The 26,812-nt window shown below is 35.9% G+C and overlaps 1 protein-coding gene across 1 annotated transcript in view; it reads right to left on the bottom strand.

Annotated features, from left to right (window-relative positions):
* Positions 1-6,545: 6,545 nt before the first annotated feature.
* DPH6 (diphthamine biosynthesis 6) overlaps positions 6,546-26,812 on the bottom strand; it is a 192,961-nt gene continuing 172,694 nt past the window's right edge. The window contains exons 7-9 of the mRNA XM_043919412.1: positions 18,235-18,329; positions 8,846-8,933; positions 6,546-7,670 (exon numbers count right to left, since the gene is read on the bottom strand). Of these exons, the coding sequence (XP_043775347.1) occupies positions 7,617-7,670; positions 8,846-8,933; positions 18,235-18,329 (237 nt within the window). The 3' untranslated portion in view covers positions 6,546-7,616. The remainder of the gene's footprint in view (positions 7,671-8,845; positions 8,934-18,234; positions 18,330-26,812) is intronic.

Below are 26,812 nucleotides of genomic sequence, written 5' to 3'. Positions count from 1 at the left end.
GTCCTACTTTATATTATTGATGTCACAAATTATATCTTTGTATATTCTATATCCTCTAACATAGCTTGATAGTTATACTTTCATGACATTATTTATAACATTCTATGACGGAATTATAATTAATTTACATACCATCATCACAGTATTACAAAACTCTGTATATGTCTACATATTTACCTATATCAGGGAGTTTTACATTTTCAAGTGCTTTAGTGTTGCTGTCTATCTTTTTTTTTCAACTCGAAGAATTCCTTTCAGGAATACCTGTAAGTAAGGCAAGTCTAGAATTCTCTGTTTTTCTTTAACAGTGAAGGTCTTTTATTTCTCCTTTTTGGCTTTTCTGTATGTTTAAAATTTTCCTTAATAAAATATTGGACTAAAATAAAAATGAAGTGAAGAAATTTTACAAAATTAGGAAAAATTATTACTAGCAGACACACCAAAGCATAATAAAGTATGTTAAAGTTTTAACATAAATGTTATTAACTAGAGTTAAATATTTGTTAAATATTTCTTGAGGCGAAAAACCACAGTGAAATTGACAAACTATAAGTGCACTATCAACGAGTTTTGACAAATGTATAACTAACATCCTGAAAGTAACTCCACTTTAATTTTTGAAGGATATTTTTTCTGGCTACAGATTCTAGAATGAGAGTTATTTTCATTTAGCGATGCAAAGGATAGGGCTCCATTATTTTGCATTTCATTTTTTGTTTGTTTGTTTAAAAGTTAGGTTAATTTAACAGTTGTTACTTTGAATGTGGCCTTTTAAAAAATTGTATTTTGACTATTTCTAATTTTTTTTGACATTTTTTCAGCAGTTTTATTATCACATACCTAAGGAAATCAACTCTGAATATTTATTGGAAGGACTGATGCTGAAGCTGAAGCTCCAATACTTTGGCCACCTAATATGAAGAGTGGACTCATTGGAAAAGACCCTAATGCTGGGAAAGACTAAAGGCAAAAGGAGAAGAGGGCAGCAGAGGATGAGATGGTTAGACAGCATCACCAACTCAATGCATTTGAGCAAACTCTGGGACATAGTGAAGGACAGGGAAGGCTGACACGCTGCAGTCAGACATGATTTAGTGACTGAATAAGAACAAAAATCTAAATATGGATCTCTTTTTATTTCATTTGTGGTTCATGAAATTTGCTGAATCTGTACCTCAGTGTATCTAATTAATTTTGTAAAGTTCTCAACTATTACCTTCTCAATTATTCCATTTTTTCTCATTATACATCTCCTGACACCTTAATTATATACATTTTAGACCTTTTCACTAGTTTTATTTCTCAGCTTCTGTGTGAGCTTAGTTGCTCAGTCATGTCTGACTCTTTGAGACCCCATGGACTGGAGCCCTCCAGGCTCCTCTGCCTATGGGGATTCTCCAGGCAAGAACACTGGAGTGAGTTGCCATGCCCTCCTCCAGGGGTTCTTCCCAACCTGGGGATTTTCCCAACCCAGGTCTCTCTCATTGTCGGCAGATTTTTACCATCTGAGCCACCAGGGAAACCCGCTCAACCTCTAATGTGTATTTTTTATCTTTGTTTCTCTTCATGCTTCATTCTGAATATTTTCTTTTGACTTCCAATTCACTGAAACACTCTTTGGCTGTATCTATAGCCTTCGGGCAAGACTCTTACCATTGCCTACCCAAATCCAACTACTCATAGTTTATCACTACCATCTGCTATATGACCAAAAGAATTAGTCTTGTTACCCTAAATCTGGGTTTAAACATGTTACAAGAGCAGCCTCAGATTCTCAGATCATGTTTATTCCATAAACTCCAATCTTCATCTCTATGGGTAGTCAGGCAACCTTTCTCCATCCCCTCTTTTTAACATATTTAATTAATCTGTCTTGGTCCATAGGATAAGGGCTCCATGAAAGAAATAAGTTTTGGTTGTCCAATTCACTATTGTTTCCTCACTGAATGAACAGTGCCAGCTGTTTAAATTTAAGCACTAAATAAATGTTAAATGAATAAGTAGTATGCTACCTTTTTAATGATAAACTATCAAAGTGAAACTTTATGAAAATACTAATTAAAAACTTTATTTTTCAAAACAACACCAAGAACAAAAAGCTACATAGAAGAGCATAACAACTAAGTAAATACTAAGGGAAAAAAGTCACTTAGAATTGGAAAGAAGGGAAGGAAATCATTTGATTGGTTATTTTTATGATCCTCCCCCAAACTGATTAAGTCTATCAAGATGTGGGTTCAAAAACTCTTCTACTGTCCAGTTTGATTCATGACTTCCTGATGCGGTGATAAATTGTTGGTAGTACTGAAATATATGCATTAGGGGCAGAAATGCATTAAGTAGCTCTCTAAATTTGGGTGAATATAATGCTTGATTTATTAATCTCCTCCAATGATCATTTATGGTAGCATTAGCACAGCAGTACCTAAAGCCAAAATTTATCTGAATTACAAGCTGTATCAGTAAGGTTTGTAGAAAAAGGTTTTAAAACCTGCTAACTGCCTTGCTCTCTCTCAACAGATCAGTTTTTTGCTCCTTACCTTGAGGGCAAAGATGGGGAAAGGGTGGGGTTGGATAGGAAAGCTGTGCTGAACCAAATGTTGATGAATAAAAGTCATCTTTTTATCTTTCTCCTTCTTCTGTCCCTCTGTAAGGAGAGCTATTATAATTATATAAAATATATAATTATCCCATGAATTATTTCAACAAAAACCAAAATTAAGTGCTAAATGATAGTAGGGTACTTTAGTAAAATTGGGGCTAAATTTCTGTGAACCTTGCCCTCTTTATAAATGCAATGGCTTTGCCAACAATTAACTTGAAATATTTCTCTTATAACTGTTTGAAAAATCTAAAACAACTACGTAAGGAAGAAAGAGCTTCTGAATAGTTAAAAGTCTTGATTCTTCTGTTAAAGGTTATGCATTTTAATATGATCTTTTGGTTGATTTATGTAAAGCTTTGTATTTTTCATTTTCTCAAGCCTGTCATGGTAGTGATGTATGGTGTATTTTAGCATCAAGTTTGCCATAAGCAATAAAGTCAGAGCCCTAAAAGAAATTTTAATATATTTCTTCATTTTTAACCTGGAGCTTTCCATTATTCACTTATTTTGTTTGGGATCCCATGTTTAGTTGATATAATTTTTACACTCACATAAATAATTTAATATTTAATTCAAAGGTAACATTTAAATAGATTATTCAATAAAAAGTTAAAGGGTCATTATATATAAAGTGAAAATCTTAGCAATAACTTAAATTTCATACTAACAACCTCTCTAAAGGTTGTATGCTATGTTCCAGTTTGCTTGGCGTATTTTATCTAACAAGATAAAAGAAAAATAAACAAGAAAGTGACTTTCATTAAATAATATGAAGCATGAAATGGAAGCATGTTTATAAAACCCTACATGAAGAAAAAAAAGAAGTATGAAAGTAACAAACAGTTAAAAATTCTTACTGCAGAACTAACTGCTGTTGTAGGAGCTATGAGATGAATAAAGAGGAGTCCTTCAGAAATTTTCATCCTAGTGGAAATAGTAAGTCTGTAAACATCCTGGTGGCTCAGAGGTTAAAGCGTCTGCCTCCAATGAGGGAGACCAGGGTTTGATCCCTGGGTCGGGAAGATCCCCTGGAGAAGGAAATGGTAACGCACTCCAGTCTTGCCTGGAGAACCCCATGGACGGAGGAGCCTGGTAGGCCATAGTCCAAGGGGTCACAGAGTCTGACAGGACTGAGCAACTTCACTTACTTACTTACTTAAACATCTAAAACATAAGCTGCTTAAGTTAATTATCACAAGAAAAGGCAAAACAAAGTGTTAGGGCAGTTTATCTGATATGGTTAAGTCTATGTCAGTCTTATATCATGGACAAGATGTACATATTTAAAGAAAGGGAAGAAGAAAGTAAGATAGGTAAAATAGAATAATCAAAGGGTGGGAGGAGGAAGCAGAAGGCCTGGTAGGACATTTATTCAATGGTTCTTTATTACCAGAGCAAAGGTACATGTGGGAGAATCCTGGGAACAAGACTGAAAAAAAAATATTATGGCAATAAATGTGAGGTGGCCCTCAATTCATGGCTAAACATCTTATTTATTAAGAAAACCATGTGGCACCATTATGGATGTTTGTGCAGAGAAACAAAAACTAGAAAGCAAAATATAACATGGCAGTAGAGTAGAATGTGGGAAGAATAAAAGCAATGAATCCACTTAAGTTTTATCTTGTCCAAGAGTCTGAGCAAGATATAACTTTAACTGGAGAGATGGGCATGGAGATGGAACAGTGTGACATTAAAACTAGTTTATAAGGAATCAGATAATCAATTGAATGTTTATGGTAAAGGAAAGATAGCTCTAATAGATGGTTCATTTCTTTGTGTGCCTGAGTTACTAGGTGGAAAACAGTAGTGCTAAATAACAAAAAGAAATGGTACACTTGGAGGGGAAAATAAGTTGAAATTTGGTACATAATGTGCTTGATCCTTATTGGCGGTCATGTCCAGCAGCCAGTCAGAAATAGGGATGTAGAGTTAAGGAGGAAAAACAGATATTAGTATAAAGACCAGAAAGAGAGTGCCTTGAGAATTATCTATATAGAGGTAAAAAGTAAACTTGTAGGACAAGATAAAATCTAAGAAAGAGACTAACAGCAATTCATCAAAGTAATTGACAAAGCTAGATTGCAAATGTGTTATAAAGTATATAGAAAGTAAAGAAATTCTGGGAACAGATACAGATTTTCAGAGTGGTATTCAAGGTATACATTCATGTTCTATTATTTGGGGTAGAGTGCTAATTTGTTAATGAGTTTGAAATGACAATGTGATTTTGATAAAACATGTGGAAGTCTGTCATTTATTTTTTGGCCATGCTGTGTGACACGTGGGATCTTCCAATGACTAGGGATCAAACCTGCATTCCCTGCATTTGAAGCACAGAGTCTTAACCATTGGATTGCCAGGGAAGTCCCTATCTGTCATTTTTGCCCTCTAGCATTTAACCATCTTTCTTTTGTTAATGACACTTTGTTTCCATTCTGTAAAATCCCCTTCTCTACTACCTGAGTGGGCTCAGGGGTAGAGCTGGTGACTTGGCCAGTGCTTTACTCAAGCCATTGATACATAGTACAATTTCTGGGAAAGGAACTCTTACTTATTTCTTTCCTGATTCACACTAAGAATGCTACCTTGATGTCCGTCATTTGCAAAAAAAAAAAAAGTTGAAAGGAGGCAATATTTAACGTATTAGGTTAGAATAATGAAAATAAAAAGAATATTCAAGCATATATACATAAAACTCTGATGAAAGAAATCAAAGAAGAATAAAATAAACAGATATCCCAAGGTCATGGATAGTAAGATTCAGTACTGTTAAGATATCAGTTCTTTCCAACTTGATCTATAGATTCAATGTTATTCCATTCAAAATCTTACAAAGTTGTTTTGTAGATATAAAAAATGGACTCTGATGCTTAAAGGGAAAGGCAAACAGGTCTAGAATAGTCAATACAATATTGAAGGAGAAGAACAAAGTCAGAGTCTGACATTATCTGACTTTAAGATACACTACAAAGCTATAGTAATTAAGACATTGTGGTATTGGCAAAAGAATAGACAAACAGATCAATGGAACAGATAGAGAGCTGAGAAATAGGTCTACACAAATATAGTCAACTGATCTTTGACAAAGGAGCAAGGAAATATAATGGAGAAAATACAATCTTTTCAACAGATGATGCCAGAACCACTAGATATCTACACATAAAAAAATGAATCCAGACCAAACCTTATATCCCTTTACAAAAATTAAGTCAAAATGAATAACAGACCCAAATGTAAAATGCAAAAGTATAAAAATCATAGAAGATAAAATAGGAGAAAATCTAGATGATCTTGGGTTTGGTGATGACTTTAAGATATAATACCAAAGACATAATTGATGAAAGAAATAATAACCTGGTCTTCGTTAAAACTAAAAATGTCTGCTTTGGCAAAGTTACTGGCAAAGAATGAGAAGACAAGCCATACACTGCAAGAAAATATTTGCAAAAGACATAGCTGATAAAGAACTATTTCCAAAACATACAGAAAATTCTTAAATCTCAATAATAAGAAAACAGAGTTCAAATAAAAAATGGGCAGAAGGTCTGAGCAGATATCTCACTAAATATAATATAGAGATAGCAAATAAAATATATGAAAAGATGTTTCACATCATATGTCATCAGGGAAATTCAAATTAAAACAGCAATGAGATACTATTACACACCTATTAAAATGACAAAAGTCCAAAACACTGACAATATCAAAAGCTGACAAGGATGCAGAGGAATGCAAATAGTGAACAGAGGGAATAGGAATAGAGAATAGTGAATCTCATTCACTGCTGGTGGGAATGCAAAATGGTACAGACACTTTGGAAGACAGTTGGATAGCTTCTTGTGAAATTAAATATACTTTTACCACATAATCCAGCAATCATGTTTCTTGGCATTGTACCTCAAAGAGTCGACAAGTTATGTCCATACAAAAACTTGCATATGGGTGTTTTATAGTAGTTTTATTCAAAATTGCCAAAACTTGGATGCAACCAATATGTTCTTAAGTAGGTGAATGGGTAAATAAATCATGGTATGTCCAGACAATGGAATACTATTAAGCATTTAAAAACTTATGAAAGACACACAGAAACCTTAAATGTATATTACTAAGGGAAAGAAGCCAATCTAAAAATGGCAACATACTGTATTATTCTAACTATATGACCTTCTGGAAAAAGCAAAACTACGGAGATAATGAAAAGATCAGTGGTTGCCAGGGGATGGAGGAAGTAAGTGATGAAAGGTGGAACACAGATGATTTTTAGGGCAGTGGACATACTCTGTATGACATGTATAATGATGGATACATGTCATCCACAGAACGTACAATACCGAGTTGATTGTCTATGGACTTAGGGTGATAATGATGTGTCAGTGTAAATCCCTTGATTGTAACAAATGTACTGTTGTGGTGTGGGATGTTGATAGTTGGGGGGCACTGTGCATGTGTGGGGACTCTCTGTGCTTTCTGCTCAATTTTTCTGTGAATTCAAAAAACAGCCTGAAGTCAACATAGGTAATACTGAAAAATTGTGTGTTTTTAATCAGTTACAAATTAACCACTAAGAGCTAATGGTGTTCTTCCTGATTGTCCTGTAATGTTGAAACAATGAATATATTATGAACAAAAATGATGACACCCAGTAAATGTGATTAACTAAATATAGTGATTGCCTTTTCATCTTCATTTTCAAATGCCTTTGCATCATGGTATCATTGGCTGAGATGAGAGCAGGAACAAGAAAAAGAAAATAAACTAGGGTGACGAAGGCAAAGAAATGTTACAAAGTGAGGACTGCAGATGAAGTAAAGGGGAAAAGAAAAAGTTACCAGAGATGATGCACAGGATGTGTTAACCAATCAATGGTTCTATTAATTTCTGATAATGTAAATATTTCTAAGAATTAAAAAAAAGGGTAATGAGGAAAAAGTGGTACAAAATAATTAAGACAATGCTATGTAATTTTTTAAATTACATAGAAATAGCAGGTTAGTAACAAAAATGTTTTTCAAGAGTTATGTATATAATTAGATGTTCTGCAGTTGTCAGGTACTGGGGACACCTAAAAAAAAACAAAGGAAATACACCATATTTATTCAGTGTCAATGAGTATTGTACCTCAAAGAAGTAACATTCTTTTCCCAAAGAGGGAAAATGGTCAGTAAAGACTAACGAAATACCCAAACAGTGTGAATAATGAGCTATTTAGGTAGAGCTGAACGTTTAACGGCCAACGTATCTAAACCAGAATTTGGTGGGTTTGTTTTTTGTGTGTGTGCACATGGCAGCAAAAGTAGCAGAGACCTAGAAATAAGAAGCTTCTTTCAGTGGATCTGAAAGAAACCTGGATAGTTTAGCTTCATTGTCTTCAGGGTTACCAGCTTTCGGGTAAAAGGTCACTGAAATAGCCTCCTTCCAGCCCAATTCAATGATCTATTTTCAACCCTATCTTAATTTTTCTGGAGAAATGACAGCAAATATCATTCTCTACTTTTGGAAACTCCTCCTGATTAAGAGATTTCTGGGGTTCCCATTTTTCTCCTTCCTTTGCTGATCATTGAGTCTCTTGATTCTTCAGATTATCTATTATATATATAAATCTCTGGGTGTGCATCAAGACGTGGTGATAAAACACAAAAGATGCAAAAACCTTTTCCCAATCCTTTATGTCTTAAGGAGCAGAACTTTTAATCAAAGGGTCTAATCTAGATCTTAACTACTTTACAAAACATTTAAAAATAAACTTTCTGCTGTATCTTGACAGTATATTTAAAATAAAACTCTTTATCATATTTTTTGCTGAATTTTCCATCTTTTATTTGTACGTCTGTTCTCTTGTTTATTTTTGGAACAGCTTTAATTTCTCATACTCCTCTTAAATTTTGTATAAGCATTCAACTTATCCTCAAACCTTTCCCCTACAGCTAATGCTCAACAACCTAACTCTTAATTTACTAGAGGATTTGATATTTGGTTATACATTGTCCTGTCTTCTCCTTGATTAATGTATATATGATCCCTTTTCAGATGAACTACAAACTCTTCAGAAATGTAATATCTTTTATATCATATAGAGCTCTCAAAACCATAAACATTTGAAAAATTCTTAGTTATTGACTGAGGATCTGAAAAAAATAATTTTTTACCTTTGATTTGTTGCTATGGAATTACATATATAGAGATAATGCATATATCCCAATTTTCACTTTAAATCACTGCCAATTTTAGATTACTTGCCTTGTCCTCCAAGTGCAATTCTAAAAAGCGTAGGTAAGCCACAGGTGCAAATGCATCAGCTGAATGTGTGACTACTTCTGACGAATCTCTGAAATAAAATAAAAATTATAGTTTATCTACTATGCAAAATCTGTTTTGTGCAAACTAACTCCTACTAGTGACTAGAAAAGACCAAAAATCCTCATTTATTTCTACTGGAATACTACTGTATACATATTTACTTCACAATTAGTGATTAACATCTACTTTTAATAATTAAATATTTAATTGGGAAAAAGATGGAGGAAACTAAACTTTCAAGAATAAGTAAAGAAGCTTTTCATCTTTATGAGGACACAGAGTTCAACTTTCAGGTTCACTCAAAGCTCTCTGAACAGTTTTACAACCTGAAGCCTCTATTCAATTTCATTCTCACAAAGTTGGTTGGTATGGGCTAACCATTAAACAATAGGGCTTTATCTTCATTATTCTTTTCATTTTCAAGAGGTAATTCATTCACTGTTTCACACAAAATCTCAATTATCCTTCACAAAAGCAGTACTGGTGATGGTTTTAAGCTCTAGATGAACTCTTCACACTGTAATATCATTGCTATTAAAATTAAATGTCTGACATAGCAATTACCACATTCAGGTAAAATAGTATGAACTGCTTGCTGGCACCATATGGATACATGTAAATTAAATCAACTTATCAAAGATACCCTGTAAAGCACATGTAAATAAATAAGATTATGTGTGAAGTTCTAATAACTAATTATTTTTATTGTTGTTTATTAAGAAGCAGTGTTTTTGTATTTTAACTGAAATTCTAAAAGCAGACATTTTTCATCTCTTTTTAAAGCCTCAGGAACTAGTTGCAGTGTTCATACTAGTACATTGTTAGCATTTTAACCATTGTGGTACAGCAAAATAGATTCTTACTTTGCCTCTTTTCCACTTACATAAAATAATTTTGAATCAGTGTTTGTAATGAAAAGTTATTGAGTGACAATAGAAGAAATCTTAATCTTAGGATCCAGTATATTAAATTTTCATGGGCAAAATCTGTTTACTTTTCACATGAAAATCAGAGATAGAGAAAAAGCAGTCTGATGATACCACTCATGAACCTTTTGTATCAAATATGAATCTTGTTAGTGCTTTAAATATTACATTAAAATGGGCTTCTATAACATTAAAAGAAAAGTAACACATTACAACAGAAATAAAATCATTAAAGAGTTGCGATCATGAAAGGAAGTAATAACCTGTCTTCACAGACTACCTAAACCAAAAGATGCCTCCCTGTATAATGAGCAGGAGGAGGAGAAAAAGAAAGCAAAGAGGAGACCTCTTGCTTTTTACCACTTGCCTCTCTGCCTTGTTAACCCTAGTTAAGTCGTCCTGCTTATTTACTCCATACTTGTCTGTCCTGGTTCTATCTTGGCTCATTAGTTCAGTTGCTCAGTCGTGTCTGACTCTTGGTGACCCCATTGACTGCAGCACGCCAGGCCTCCCTATCCATCACCAACCTGGAGTTTATACAAACAAACTCATGTTCACGGAGTTGGTGATGCCATCCAGCCACCTTATCCTCTGTTGTCCCCTTCTCCTCCTGTCTTCAATCTTTCTCAGCAACAGGGTCTTTTCCAATGAGTCATTTCTTCACATCAGGTGGCCAAAGTATTGGAGTTTCAGCTTCAGCATCATTCCTTCTAATGAATATTTAGGACTGATTTCCTTTATGGACTGGCTGGATCTCCTTGCAGTCCAAGGGACTCTCAAGAGTCTTCTCCAACACCACAGTTCAAAAGCATCAAATCTTCGGCACTCAGCTTTCTTTATAGTCCAACTCTCACATCCATACATAACTACTGGAAAAACCTAAGCTTTGACTAGATGGACCTTTGTTGGCAAAGTAATGTCTCTGCTTTTTAATATGCTATCCAGGTTGGTCATAACTTTTCTTCCAAGGAGCAAGCGTCTTTTAATTTCATGGCTGCAGTCACCATCTGCAGTGATTTTGGAGCCCAAGAAAATAAAGTCTCTCACTGTTTCCACTGTTTCCCCATCTATTTGTCATGAAGTGATGGGACCAGATGCCATGACCTTAGTTTTCTGAATGTTTTGTTTTAAGCCAGCTTTTTCACTCTCCTCTTTGACTTTCATCAAGAGGCTCTTTAGTTCTTCCCTTTCTGCCATGAATGTGGTAACATCTGCTTATCTGAGGTTATTGATATTTCTCCCTGCAATCTTGATTCCAGCTTGTGCTTCATCCAGCCCAACATTTCTCATGATGTACTCTGCATATAAGTTAAATAAGCAGGGTGACAATATACAGCCTTGACGTACTCCTTTTCCTATTTGGAACCAGTTGGTTGGTCCATGTTCAGTTCTAACTGTTGCTTCCTGACCTGCATACAGATTTCTCAAGAGGCAGGTCAGGTGGTCTGGTAATCCCATCTCTTGAAGAATTTTCCAGAGTTTGTTGTTGTCCACACAGTCAAAGGCTTTGGCATAGTCAATAAAGCAGAAGTAGATGTTTTTCTGGAACTCTCTTGCTTTTTCAATGATCCAATGGATGTTGGCAATTTGATCTTTGGTTACTCTGCCTTTTCTAAAATCAGCCTCAACATCTGGAAGTTCATAGATCATGTACTGTTGAAGCCTCGCTTGGAGAATTTTGAGCATTACTTTACTAGCATGTGAGATGAGTTCAATTGTGTGGTAGTTTGAGCATTCTTTGGCATTGCCTTTCTTAAGGATTGGAATGAAAACTGACTTTTCCAGTCCTGTGGCTACTGCTCAGTTTCCCAAATTTGTTGGCATACTGAGTGCAGCACTTTCACAGCATCATCTTTTAGTATTTGAAATAGTTCCACTGGAATTCCATCACCTCCACTAGCTTTGTTCATAGTGATGCTTCCTAAGGCCCACTTGACTTCACATTCGAAGATGTCTGGCGCTAGGTTGGTGATCACACAATTGTGATTCTTGGGTCATGAAGATCTTTTTTGTATAGTTCTTCTGGGTATTCTTGCCACCTTGTCTTAATATCTTCTGCTTCCCTTAGGTGCATACCATTTCTGTCCTTTATTGAGCCCATCTTTGCATGAAATGTTACCTTGGTATCTCTACTTTTCTTAAAGAGATCTCTAGGCCTTCCCGTTCTTTTTTTTTTCCCTTTATTTCTTTGCATTGATCCTTGAAGAAGGCTTCCTTAGCTCTCTTTGCTATTCTTTGGAACTCTGCATTCAAATGGTTATATCTTTCCTTTTCTCCTTTGTCTTTTGCTTCTCTTCTATTCACAGCTATTTGTAAGGCCTCCTCAGACAACAATTTTGCCTTTTTGCATTTCTTTCCCTTGGGGATGGTCTTGATCCCTGCGTCCTGTACAATGTCAGGAACTTCCATCCAAAGTTCTTCAGGCACTCTATCAGATCTAATCCCTTGAATCTATTTGTCACTTCCACTGTATAATTTTAAGGGATGATATGATTTAGGTCATACCTGAATGGTCTAGTGGTTTTCCCTACTTTCTTCAATTTCAGTCTGAATTTGGCAATAAGTAGTTCATGGTCTGTGCCACAGTCAGCTCCCAGTCTTGTTTTTGCTGACTGAATAGAAATTCTCCATCTTTGGCTGCAAAGAATATAATCAATCTGATTTTGGTATTGACCATCTGGTGATGTCCATGTGTAGAGTCTTCTCTTGTGTTGTTGGAAGAGGGTGTTTGCTATGACCAGTGCGTTCTCTTGGCAAAATTTTATTAGCCTTTTCCTTGCTTCATTTTGTACTGCAAGGCCAAATTTGCCTGTTACTCCAGGTATTTCTTGACTTCCTACTTTTGCTTTCCACTTCCCTATAATGAAAATAACATCTTTTTTGGGTATAAGTTCTAGAAGTTCTTGTAGGTCTTCATAGAACCATTCAACTTCAGCTTCTTCAGGATTATTGGTCAGGGCATAGACTTGGATTACTGTGATATTGAATGGTTTGCCTTGGAATTGAACAGAGATCACTCTGTCGTGTCTTGGCCCATCAATAGATTCAAATTCTTACTCCTGGATATGATCTCATTTTTACATTAAATTTTGATTTCTCAGGGTTACCATTTCCAGCTTTGGAAACTCACCCTGAGCCTGAATTATGCCTGATGTAGCCAGCTTGGTCTTGATATCCTTGACAATGGATACACCAAAACTATGACTAATCCAAACCAATGATGTGTCAGTAGAAAGGGTTTCAGTCCCTCCCTTCTCATGCCAGTTATCCCTGCTAGAAACAGAAGATTGGCAGCAAATGGTTCACTTAACTGATATAATTATCACATCTGAATCAAGATTGTTTTCCAGAGAAAATATATAACAGAGAAATATATATATATGTAAATTATATATATAGAAATATATAACAAAGAAAATATCTAACTATACTATATAACATAACTAAATGAAGAGGAGTAAGATTTTTATGGATTCTATTGCATCCACAATTGACTAATATAATTTCATTCTCTTATACAAAGCCAGAATCAACTGGAAGATAGATAATAGATATCAAATACATAGCTTGTAGCTTCAAAGAGCATAGCCACTATTGCTCTTCTTTTCTTTCATAAACTGTCACTTGAAACTGAACTTTCAAGGGTCTCTGGTTTCTGTTGGCTTCTGAAACCCAGAACAGGATCTGCGGGAGTATCCTCAGAGAAACCCCCAAATTAAGAACTGAACTACAGCAAAAGTGCTTTCCAGTTGGTTACCATCCTCCTCTTTCCCTACTGATACAAGTAATCAGTGCAGCCTCGACCTCTTATAGAATGGAGATGTCTCTGTAGCAAACAGCTGGATCTGACATTCCCTTTCACTGCTGCATTAGGCTTACCCCCAGTTATAATTTCAAAAGGACAGCTACCTGAGCCAGGTCTGAGTCTCTCTTCTCTGAGCCAGACTCTCTCTCAAGGTATGAGATCAGGCCTTACCCTCTCACTTCAAAAAACTGATACTTTCTCTTGAGATTCAGCCATGATCTTGGTTCCTACTTCTCTAAAACACAGCCACACATAGATATATATCCCCCATGAACTCACACTTATGCTCACATTTCTGTGAAGCCTTGCCTGACATCCTCACACAGTGCTAGTTTTCTGCTTTCTGTGCTTTGATTGTGCATTTGTGTGTGTGTGTGTGTGCGTGCATGCGCGCACACACACACTCAGTTGCTCAGTCGTGTCCGACTCTTTGTGACCCCATGGACTGTAGCCCGCCAGGCTCTTCTATCCCAGGGATTTTCCGGGCAAGAATACTGGAATGGGCTGCCATTTCTTCCTCCAAGGGATCTTTGCAACTCAACAGCCCTTTCATAATACATCTACTATATTAGAATTATGTTTCTGTGCTTGTCTTCATTTTCAAAGAGGGACTAAGTTTCGTTCATCTTTGTCTGTCTGTTCCTCCATACTTCGCCTCTGGCTCAGAGAAGAATATATTGCCAGGTATTCACTCATTTGTTGAATAAAAAAATTACTGTATAGTTTAACTTTGTTAAACATATTTACTATCAAAAATCCACAGATTTTTCAATTACCTATCTTTACATGAATATATACATTTTCATACATGCATATTACTTGTATACATATAGATGAACATAATCACACATATATATCAATAACATAATATAGCATCTCTAGCATAATAAAAATAATTATATAAATTTAAATACAAGGAAAATTAGTTCATAAATTTTAGTTTCCTGAGTGATATAGGAGAGACATGAGAAAGTAGATAAGGAAAGTACTTGACTCATCCCCACTGCTAAATGTGATATTAGGATGCTCTGGGCTGAGTTATGTCTTGACTTGAATAGGTAGAAACTAGGAGTGAGTGGGGAAAATGAGTGCATAGTGTTTTAATCATAGAATTTAGTTCTTTTCATCCCTTCTTCCTTCCCACTGTTTCTTCTATCTATCCACCCATTCCATACATAGCAACTGTGTAGCAGCAGTATATTAATATTGTAGTTCAAATGGAAATGTGGGGTTGTATCAAATACTGACATTAAAGATGTGTTCATCAATAGCAAGAGGAAAATTATCACTTTCATTAATACAGTACTGGGACTTTAGTTTTTATTTTTTTCCCCAAAATATTGGCTATATTCTTGTGTTTCAATTCTTACTTTCGATATACATACATACATATTTCAAAGTAAGAAACAATAGGAAAATAGGTATATTATTTTTAGGACCTACAAGTATCTTCTTCTCTTAAAGACTAAGCCATATTTTTTTTATCAAGGCTCCTCAGGAAGAAACTCATTTTCTGATCTAAAAATTTGTATCTAGAGGTGGGTAGGCACATCATAATTGATGTGAAAAGTATATTGTAAAATGTTCTAGTAAAATTTTTTCTAAATTACTTCCAGACAAAGACTGGTATGCTAGTCTTTCCTACAAGATTTTAAAAATGTTAATTGGAATATATCTCATAATACATCTCATAATAAACTTATAGAAAGTGAAAGTGAAAGTCACTCAGTCATGTGCAGCTCCTTGCGACCCCATGGACTATACAGACCATGGAATTCTCCAGGCCAGGGATACTGGTGTGGGTAGCCTTTCCCTTCTCCAGGGGATCTTCCCAACCCGAGGATCGAACCCAAGTCTCCCAAATTACAGGTGGATTCTTTACCAGCTGAGCCACATGGGAAGCCTAAACTTCTAGAACCACCTCATTTGTCTAAATTACTTCATTATACAAGAGAGTTAATCTGTGTTTAAAAAAAAAATCATCATTTATAATCAAATAATTTTACATGAAAAAGTTTATTTTTTTCTCCTGTTAGATGTAATCTCCTTTTTAACAATAAAATTTTGAGTCACAAATTTAAAAGGGGACTCCTAATAATCAACTAGTTGTATGCTAATTGTGGAAGATCACTACTATATCAAATAGAACAGGAAATAGCATAAATTTGTCTCCTAAATAAAGTCCAACTTATAGGATCCAGGATGATTAATAGTCAGTTGTTAACAAGTAGTTACCTGGTTTAAACTTATCATTTAATTTTATTACATGGACAACTATCTCTAAGTGAAATAACTTAATTTACATAATGGTTTTAGAATGTGCAACGCTTGTTCACTCACACCATCACATTCAGTGCTTATCAGATAGGTATGGTAAGGACATTTTCTATTTTAAAGTGAAGGAAAGATTTTATATATAGTGGGTGATATTCTTTTTCCATTCAACTACTATAACCTGTAAGTATAACTTAAGAAAGAAATGCATAGAAGTGAAATATGCATATATAAAAATAAACAATAAGTAAAATTAATTCAATGATATTCAACATTTATTAGTATCTACTGTATGTTCTGAGAGTTCAGTTATGAAAATAGGCACTGGGGGCAATAACCACCAAAGTTTTTAAAAATGGAAGGATTTAGCAAAGTAGGGCAAAGTGGGAAGGCAATCAAGAGAAAAGAATTCAAATAAGAAAGCTGTGAAGCTGAAGTGAGGCAGAACATATGAAGAAAAGAAAGCAAAGAATTTGCCAGCATCAGATTTAGATTAGCGACTAGTTGACAAGAAAGAAATATCATTAGCACTTCCTCCGCTGTTCCTGAGGGGTGCACAATACAGTATTGCTGATTAGCCCCTCCATTCTTAAAGAACTCCTACAGAGCAGGGCAGCAGCCTGCAGAGTTCCACCCACATAATTCTCCTCAACAAATGATTACCCAGTTCAACTGAACAGCTCATTTTGGCACTAGAGGGTTCTAATACACTTCCCCCGACTTCCCTCTCCCTCTCTTTAACATCATGACTAACTCCCACTGTGCCATTGTTTCAGTTAGGTTGAGGTTTTCTTATCTACAGAATGATAACGTAAGATTCATTTTTCAGGTCTAAAGTTTACTATGATAAACAAACCTTCTGATTATGTAATGTAAAACAGTACATTTCTTATAATTCTAGGTTGTCCATAAAGACTTCTAGGTGCCCCAGGAACTCAAGTTGTCAAATAAATAGGAAGAATATTCTTCTTTGGCCTTTTTTCTCTTATTGTGCTTTTTATTTTTTTCCTAATTTTGTTAGTCCCATATTAATAAGTAAGTATATGTAAGTTTCCCATTATACAGCAATTTCACCCGAGCATGGAAATGCCCTTCTTGAGTAACAAAACAGTATTTTTTCACAGAAGCAATACCTAATGCACAATTCAATCATGAATTGTTTTGTGATCACTGAAGTTAGGAGAAATACCTCCTATTTATGAAATTTTTCTTGTGGCTCTGATTCTCTACCATTTTGTGTCAAATTCTATGCAGATGTGTCGTCCTCCCATCATTTTGGAGACAGGAACTATGTTCAACATCAATGGTGCCCAGTAGAATGTTTCAGGCATAAAAGGTATAATAGGTACATATTTGTCAAATGCACTGTTATGTTGATGATCATTAATGGGAAAGAAGTCAGAAGAAATGAGAAAAGCAAGAGTGGGTAAATATTGCAAAGGATGAAGTCTTGGCTATGTTTCTCAAGATAAAGGTATTTTTTAGAAAATTCACCTCGAGTTGTCTTCACTTTTTAGAACACTCCTTCCCTCATTATTAGTATGTACAAAGAAATCACCTTTCAGTGTTGAAAACATTGAAGATTTTCATTCAATCCAAGATTCTAATCTTTTAGCAGATGAGGTTTCTGAAATCAAACATAATTCTGACAACCGTTTCAAGAAGCTAAAGAGCTTAGGAAAAGCAAATAAAATGCTCTCTTAGCATATGAGAAGAGTGATATAAATTAAGAATATGGGTAATGATGTAACAAACTGAAGAAAGTCCCTGTCTTTTACTACACAAATTTTTAACAATTTATGGCAAAGAAATCACACTACTCACCACAAACAGAATTCATTTTTAAGAAGTTTATATGTAAAAATAACCCCAAATAATTGAAGAGAACTGTTTAGTATAACCATTCTAAGTTATTAAAGCCAAGAAAAAGGAAAAAGAGGATGGAGTTAATGGAACCCACAGGCTACTGATGTGGCAGTTTATCAAATGTAGCTGTAATGAAAGATAAATAATACAGGCAATTCACACTTCATGAAAGGATAAAAGTGTCAGTGTGTAGGTACCAGTTTTACTGCAGGCCATAATCAGCAAGTAAACGAAAGTGCAATGTCTAAAAAGTTTATAGGCTTCTATGAAGGCCTCGTCTTGTCAGGTATTGATTTAGGTATTCAGACGACTTCACTGGTATTAAACAAATTGAGTGTTTGTGAACTTGGAGGACATGTTCTATTTCTCCCAAAAAAAGTTGCCTCCAGCTTAAAGTTAAGTTGCTTCCATCACTTAAATTTGAGGAAGGGGAAGAAAATGCCGAAATGATATCTTACACAATTATTTTCTTCTTAAATAGAGGGCAATCCAAAGTGAACGTTTCATATTCTCCACCTTCTCCACAAACATGGACTCCATATTTCTTAGAAAGCTGAAAATAGAAAAAAAAAAGAGAAAGAAACAGGAAACTTAAAATTTAGATAACAAAAACGTTCACTTAACTTATTTTGTCCTAAAAAAAATCCATGTCAGAAACTTTAATTCCAAAATAGATTGTGAGCTATAGGAAAATGACTGTATATTTCTGTTTAAAAACTGTTAAAAATCATTTGTAAAATGTTATCATAAAGCACAGCATTTTAAATAATCCCCAATCCTTATAAAAAGATATATTGGACCAACATTTTTATGTATAATGAAAAAGCTTAAAGATTACTATAAAGTTTGACACTAGCTTTAGCTTCAAAAGGAGGAGAGATACTAAGTCATTATGTACTAAATGAGAATACATGCAGCCAAAATGCGCTTTCCCTGCCCTTTACCTATATGTGGAAGGGGAAAAATGTGTCTAGAAAATTTCTCAGACAACACAAGGGAATGTAATCTAAGGCCTTTCCTTGGGCCTATGAACAAAAGGAAGTCATAAACATGGTTATTATGCTTAAGGCTGTTATTAGTAGTAAAGTTCTAAGAATATCAAGATCTAATGAAGTTCCAATGCTACAGACAAGCCCTGGGAGGGTCTAACTCCAAGAAAGGTTGGAATAGCTTATAATGTTGTCTGATTAAGCCTGAAATTAAAAAAAACAATAAGCACAGAAACAACCACCCCCCCACCTCAACCCCATGCTTTGCATGAAATAGAAGTTGTTATTCAAATGATCCTGATACTGACAGTAAAATCCTCTCTTATTGGGCTGGTGCAAGGCTGGAATCAGAGCTGGGGAGCACTCTCACTGGCTGTGCAACAGAATCTTTCTGGTCTTGTATGGAGGCTTTATCACTGTGATTCTATCTCCTTCATTCTGAATTTCATAGCTTTTCCTGCTTATAGCCTCTCCTAGCCCCAAATCCTCATAGCCCAAAGGAAGAGTGACTCCATTGATGTTCTCTGCTACTGCCAGTGCTGGGACTGTGGCCTAAGTTTTCAGTTTTACCTGCATAAATATTACACATTTATTTATTTGGTTATTTTTATAGTTGTGCTACCATTCCAACTCCATTACATTTCATCTATCGACTACATGCCCTTCGGGACTGAAAGGATGGATCTATGAAAATTCTATTCCCTCTAAGGATGTGGTAATGTGAATGACCTGTAAAGCAAAACAGCAAGAAAAGTGAGGGAAAGAAAATGAGGTGGCATTTAGTATATGAACTTGCAAAAAGTTAGTAGATAAATTTTCACCATGGTGGATCATGAAGTAGGGAACTGGCAAGGCAGAATTAGGGCAGCTGGTCATTATGAGAGCAGATAACAGGAATAGATTACAGTAGTAAACCAAATTAAATTAATGTCTGTTTTGCAGTAAAAATGTAGGAATAATAATGGGATATGGATTTCAAGGGCGTTTCCTTGTTCTGTCAGCTAGTGCCCGACCCCTTCTGTGCTCATCTCCCTTCACTGGTCTTCTCATTCTAGTGACTTTCTGCCAAGGGAACCTTCTACTCTCACCTTTATGGTCAGTCTTTTTTATGTGGGAATATATCTTAATAACCACAGACTTCTTTTTATTAGAAAATGTATAATTGAAGCTTTGCAAAATTTCTGTAATCTACCACAAAAGCATAACTGGATTTTTTTTTATTAATGTTGGCATAGCTGTTATCATACTGAAGTAATTCTGTTAGTCCCTAAGTAAAAATAATGTAAGCTGCTATATTAAACCAACCAGCACTAGGAAATCTAAAATTTGGATATATCCAGTGGTATTTTCAATTCACATAAAATATTTCCATAATATTCATCCAGTCAGTTCTTCCACAAACATTTACTGAATAGTGATTATTGGGCAGGCTTTGCTAGATAAAAAAGTTCCAGGAGTAAACAAACAATGTCCTTGGTCTCTGAAGCTTACTAAACATATTGCACCCTATATTTCAATACCACAGTATGATGAAACAGTGATGTTGATTCTGTAAATAATATGTGCAATCTCTTTCCCCTCTGCCACTCATTGACCAGCATGGACACAGATTCCAAGTCAAGAAAGATTCTAGATTAGTGGATGTCCCTTGGGGATCTCGAGAGGGTATGCCCAGTCACCCCCAGCTGAGAACCATCATTACATCTGACTATACACAGGCGGTAGACGGCAGTGTAGTCCATTTTAGGTGGAAAGGGAATATCGAAACATAGAGAGGAGCATTTTTTGTGGGTAGTCCACAGAGGTGAACTGAAGAAAGTGACCTACATTTCAAAAGCATACAGTAGGAGGGAGGAGCCAAGATGGCGGAGGAGTAGGACGGGGAGACCACTTTCTCTCCTACAAATTCATCAAAAGAATAACTGAACGCAGAGCAAACTTCGCAAAACAACTTCGGATCGCTAGCTGAGGTCATCAGGCGCCCAGAAAAGCAGCCCATTGTCTTCGAAAGGAGGGCTGTATAGTTGGAGAAGTCCTGAGACTACAGGAAGAATAAAACTGAAATCCAGAGGCAGGAGACTTAAGCCCAAAACCTGAGAACACCAGAAAACTCCTGACTACATGGAACTTTAAGTAATAAGTGACCGTCCAAAAGCCTCCATATCTACACTGAAACCAACCACCACCCAAGAGCCAATAAGTTTTAGAGCAAGACATACCACGCAAATTCTCCAGCAACGCAGGAACATAGCCCTGAACATCAACATACAGGCTGCCCAAGGACACACCTAACACATAGACCCATCTCAAAACTCATTACTGGGCACTCCATTGCTCTCCAAAGAGAAGAAATCAAGTTCCACGCACCAGAACACTGACACAAGCTCCCCTAACCAGGAAATCTTGACAAGCCAATCGTCTAACCCCACCCACTGGGTTAATCCTCCACAATAAAAAGGAACCACAGACCTCCAGAATACAGAAAGCCCACTCCAGATACAGCAATCTAAACAAGATGAAAAGGCAAAGAAATACCCAACAGGTAAAGGAACATGAAAAATGCCCACCAAGTCAAACAAAAGAGGAGGAGATAGGGAATCTACCTGAAAAAGAATTTAGAATAATGATAATAAAAATGATCCAAATCTTGAAAACAAAATGGAGTTACAGATAAATAGCCTGGAAACAAAGATTGAAAAGATTCAAGAACTGTTTAATAAAGACTTAGAAGAAATAAAAAAGAGTCAATTAAAAATGAATAATGCAATGAATGAGATCAAAAACACTTTGGAGGGAACCAAGAGTAGAATAACGGAGGCAGAAGATAGGATAAGTGAGGTAGAAGATAAAATGGTGGAAATAAATGAAGCAGAGAGGAAAAAAGAAAAAAGGATCAAAAGAAATGAGGACAACCTCAGGGACCTCTGGGACACTGTGAAACGCCCCAACATTCGAATCATAGGAGTTCCAGAAGAAGAAGACAAAAAGAAAGGCCATGAGAAAATACTCGAGGAGATAATAGCTGAAAACTTCCCTAAAATGGGGAAGGAAATAGCCACCCAAATCCAAGAAACCCAGAGAGTCCCAAACAGGATAAACCCAAGGCGAAACACCCCAAGACACATATTAATCAAATTAACAAAGATCAAACACAAAGAACAAATATTAAAAGCAGCAAGGGAAAAACAACAAATAACACACAAAGGGATTCCCATAAGGATAACAGCTGATCTATCAATAGAAACCCTCCAGGCCAGAAGGGAATGGCAGGACGTACTGAAAGTAATGAAAGAGAATAACCTACAACCTAGATTACTGTACCCAGCAAGGATCTCATTCAGATATGAAGGAGAATTCAAAAGCTTTACAGATAAGCAAAAGCTGAGAGAATTCAGCACCACCAAACCAGCTTTTCAACAAATGCTAAAGGATCTTCTCTAGACAGGAAATGCAGAAAGGTTGTATAAACGTGAACCCAAAACAACAAAGTAAATGGCAACGGGACCACACCTATCAATAATTACCCTAAATGTAAATGGGTTGAATGCCCCAACCAAAAGACAAAGATTGGCTGAATGGATACAAAAACAAGACCCCTATATATGCTGTCTACAAGAGACCCACCTCAAAACAAGAGACACATACAGACTAAAAGTGAAGGGCTGGAAAAAAATATTTCATGCAAACGGAGACCAAAAGAAAGCAGGAGTCGCAATACTCATATCAGATAAAATAGACTTTCAAATAAAGGATGTGAAAAGAGACAAAGAAGGACACTACATAATGATCAAAGGATCAATCAAAGAAGAAGATATAACAATTATAAATATATATGCACCCAACATAGGAGCACCGCAATATGTACGGCAAATGCTAACGAGTATGAAAGAGGAAATTAATAGTAACACAATAATAGTGGGAGACTTTAATACCCCACTCACAACTATGGATAGATCAACTAAACAGAAAATTAACAAGGAAACACAAACCTTAAATGACACAATGGACCAGCTAGACCTAATTGATATCTATAGGACATTTCACCCCAAAACAATCAACTTCACCTTTTTCTCAAGTGCACACGGAACCTTCTCCAGAATAGATCACATCCTGGGCCATAAATCTGGTCTTGGAAAATTCAAAAAAATTGAAATCATTCCAGTCATCTTTTCTGACCACAGTGCAGTAAGATTAGATCTCAATTACAGGAAAAAAATTGTTAAAACTTCAAACATATGGAGGCTAAATAACACGCTTCTGAATAACCAACAAATCATAGAAGAAATCAAAAAAGAAATCAAAATATGTATAGAAATGAATGAAAATGAAAACACAACAACCCAAAACCTATGGGACACTGTAAAAGCAGTGCTAAGGGGAAGGTTCATAGCATTACAGGCTTACATCAAGAAACAAGAAAAAAACCAAATAAATAACCTAACTCTACACCTAAAGCAATTAGAGAAGGAAGAAATGAAGAACCCCAGAGTTAGCAGAAGGAAAGAAATCTTAAAAATCAGGGCAGAAATAAATGCAAAAGAAACTAAAGAGACCATAGCAAAAATCAACAAAGCTAAAAGCTGGTTTTTTGAAAAAATAAACAAAATTGACAAACCATTAGCAAGACTCATTAAGAAACAAAGAGAGAAAAACCAAATTAACAAAATTAGAAATGAAAATGGAGAGATCACAACAGACAACACTGAAATACAAAGGATCATAAGAGACTACTACCAGCAGCTCTATGCCAATAAAATGGACAACTTGGATGAAATGGACAAATTCTTAGAAAAGTATAACTTTCCAAAACTGAACCAGGAAGAAATAGAAGATCTTAACAGACCCATCACAAGCAAGGAAATCGAAACTGTCATCAAAAATCTTCCAGCAAACAAAAGCCCAGGACCAGATGGCTTCACAGCTGATTTCTACCAAAAATTTAGAGAGGAGCTAACACCTATCTTACTCAAACTCTTCCAGAAAATTGCAGATGAAGGTAAGCTTCCAAACTCATTCTATGAGGCCACCATCACCCTAATTCCAAAACCAGACAAAGATGCCACAAAAAAAGAAAACTACAGGCCAATATCACTGATGAACATAGATGCAAAAATCCTTAACAAAATTCTAGCAAACAGAATCCAACAACATATTAAAAAAATCATACACCATGACCAAGTGGGCTTTATCCCAGGAATGCAAGGATTCTTTAATATCCACAAATCAATCAATGTAATACACCACATTAACAAATTGAAAGATAAAAACCATATGATTATCTCAATAGATGCAGAGAAAGCCTTTGACAAAATTCAACACTCATTTATGATTAAAACTCTCCAAAAAGCAGGAATAGAAGGAACATACCTCAACATAATAAAAGCTATATATGACAAACCCACAGCAAGCATCACCCTCAATGGTGAAAAATTGAAGGCATTTCCCCTGAAATCAGGAACAAGACAAGGGTGCCCACTCTTACCACTACTATTCAACATAGTGTTGGAAGTTCTGGCCACAGCAATCAGAGCAGAAAAAGAAGTAAAAGGAATCCAGATAGGAAAAGAAGAAGTAAAACTCTCACTGTTTGCAGATGACATGATCCTCTATACAGAAAACCCTAAAGACTCTACCAGAAAATTACTAGAGCTAATCAACGAATATAGTAAAGTTGCAGGATATAAAATTAACACACAGAAATCCCTTGCATTCCTATATACTAACAATGAAAAAACAGAAAGAGAAATTAAGGAAACAATACCATTCACCATTGCAACAAAAAGAATAAAATACTTAGGAGTATATCTACCTAAAGAAACAAAGGACCTATACATAGAAAACTATAAAACACTGATGAAAGAAATCAAAGAGGACACAAACAGATGGAGAAACATACCGTGTTCATGGATTGGAAGAATCAATATTGTCAAAATGGCTATTCTACCCAAAGCAGTCTATAGATTCAATGCAATCCCTATCAAGCTACCAACGGTATTTTTCACAGAACTAGACCAAAGAATTTCACAATTTGTATGGAAATACAAAAAACCTCGAATAGCCAAAATAATCTTTAGAAAGAAGAATGGAACTGGAGGAATCAACCTGCCTGACTTCAGACTCTACTACAAAGCCACAGTCATCAAGACAGTATGGTACTGGCACAAAGACAGAAATATAGACCAAAGGAACAGAATAGAAAGCCCAGAGATAAATCCACGAACCTATGGACACCTTATCTTTGACAAAGGAGGCAAGGATATACAATGGAAAAAAGACAACCTCTTTAACAAGTGGTGCTGGGAAAACTGGTCAACCACTTGTAAAAGAATGAAACTAGAACACTTTCTAACACCATACACAAAAATAAACTCAAAATGGATTAAAGATCTAAATGTAAGACCAGAAACTATAAAACTCCTAGAGGAGAACATAGGCAAAACACTCTCCGACATAAATCACAGCAAGATCCTCTATGACCCACCTCCCAGAATATTGGAAATAAAAGCAAAACTAAACAAATGGGACCTAATGAAACTTAAAAGTTTCTGCACTACAAAGGAAACTATAAGCAAGGTGAAAAGACAGCCGTCAGATTGGGAGAAAATAATAGCAAATGAAGCAACAGACAAAGGATTAATCTCAAAAATATACAAGCAACTCCTGCAGCTCAATTCCAGAAAAATAAATGACCCAATCAAAAAATGGGCCAAAGAACTAAACAGACATTTCTCCAAAGAAGACATACAGATGGCTAACAAACACATGAAAAGATGCTCAACATCACTCATTATTAGAGAAATGCAAATCAAAACCACAATGAGGTACCATTACACGCCAGTCAGGATGGCTGCTATCCAAAAGTCTACAAGCAATAAATGCTGGAGAGGGTGTGGAGAAAAGGGAACCCTCTTACACTGTTGGTGGGAATGCAAACTAGTACAGCCGCTATGGAAAACAGTGTGGAGATTTCTTAAAAAACTGGAAATAGAACTGCCATATGACCCAGCAATCCCACTTCTGGGCATACACACTGAGGAAACCAGATCTGAAAGAGACACGTGCACCCCAATGTTCATCGCAGCACTGTTTATAATAGCCAGGACATGGAAGCAACCTAGATGCCCATCAGCAGATGAATGGATAAGGAAGCTGTGGTACATATACACCATGGAATATTACTCAGCCATTAAAAAGAATTCATTTGAACCAGTCCTAATGAGATGGATGAAGCTGGAGCCCATTATACAGAGTGAAGTAAGCCAGAAAGATAAAGAACATTACAGCATACTAACACATATATATGGAATTTAGAAAGGTGATAACGATTACCCTATATGCAAAACAGAAAAAGAGACACAGAAATACAGAACAGACTTTTGAACTTTGTGGGAGAATGTGAGGGTGGGATATTTCAAAAGAACAGCATGTATACTATCTATGGTGAAACAGATCACCAGCCCAGGTGGGATGCATGAGACAAGTGCTCCGGCCTGGTGCACTGGGAAGACCCAGAGGAATCGGGTGGAGAGGGAGGTGGGAGGGGGGATCGGGATTGGGAATACATGTAAATCCATGGCTGATTCATATCAATGTATGACAAAACCCACTGGAAAAAAAAAAAAAAAAAAAGAAAGATTCTAGACAAGACAGATTTCAAAATTCCAGAATCCATGGGTTCCAGATTCCAAGAGTGCAGTGGATTTTATGGCTGATGAAACACGAAGTAGCCTATGAATCCTTAGGATGTCTTTTGCAGCCCCTCTAAACTCTATTAGCTTAAAGCTCTAGCAGACATAAGTATTCAGAAGAATCCCATCTTTTTTGGCTTACATTTGGCCAGTTCCAAGGTCCTTTGATGTCCTGAGAGAACCTCCTCAAGAAGCAAAGCCTAAGCTAGCCACTTTCTTTAAGGAATCTTTAGCTAAGGCATAGCAATCAACAATCTGTTGTTAGAAATCAACAACCTGGTAGCACAAAAGCGTGAGGTGTGCATTTGACTGGGCTTCCCAGGTGGTGCTAGTGATAAAGCACCTGCCTGCCAATGCAT

Source organism: Cervus elaphus, chromosome 12 (genome assembly GCF_910594005.1).
Source record: "Cervus elaphus chromosome 12, mCerEla1.1, whole genome shotgun sequence".
NCBI classification, from domain to species: Eukaryota; Metazoa; Chordata; class Mammalia; order Artiodactyla; family Cervidae; genus Cervus; species Cervus elaphus.
Note: the sequence above shows the minus strand (reverse complement) of the source record. Positions and strands in the feature narration are given on the sequence as shown.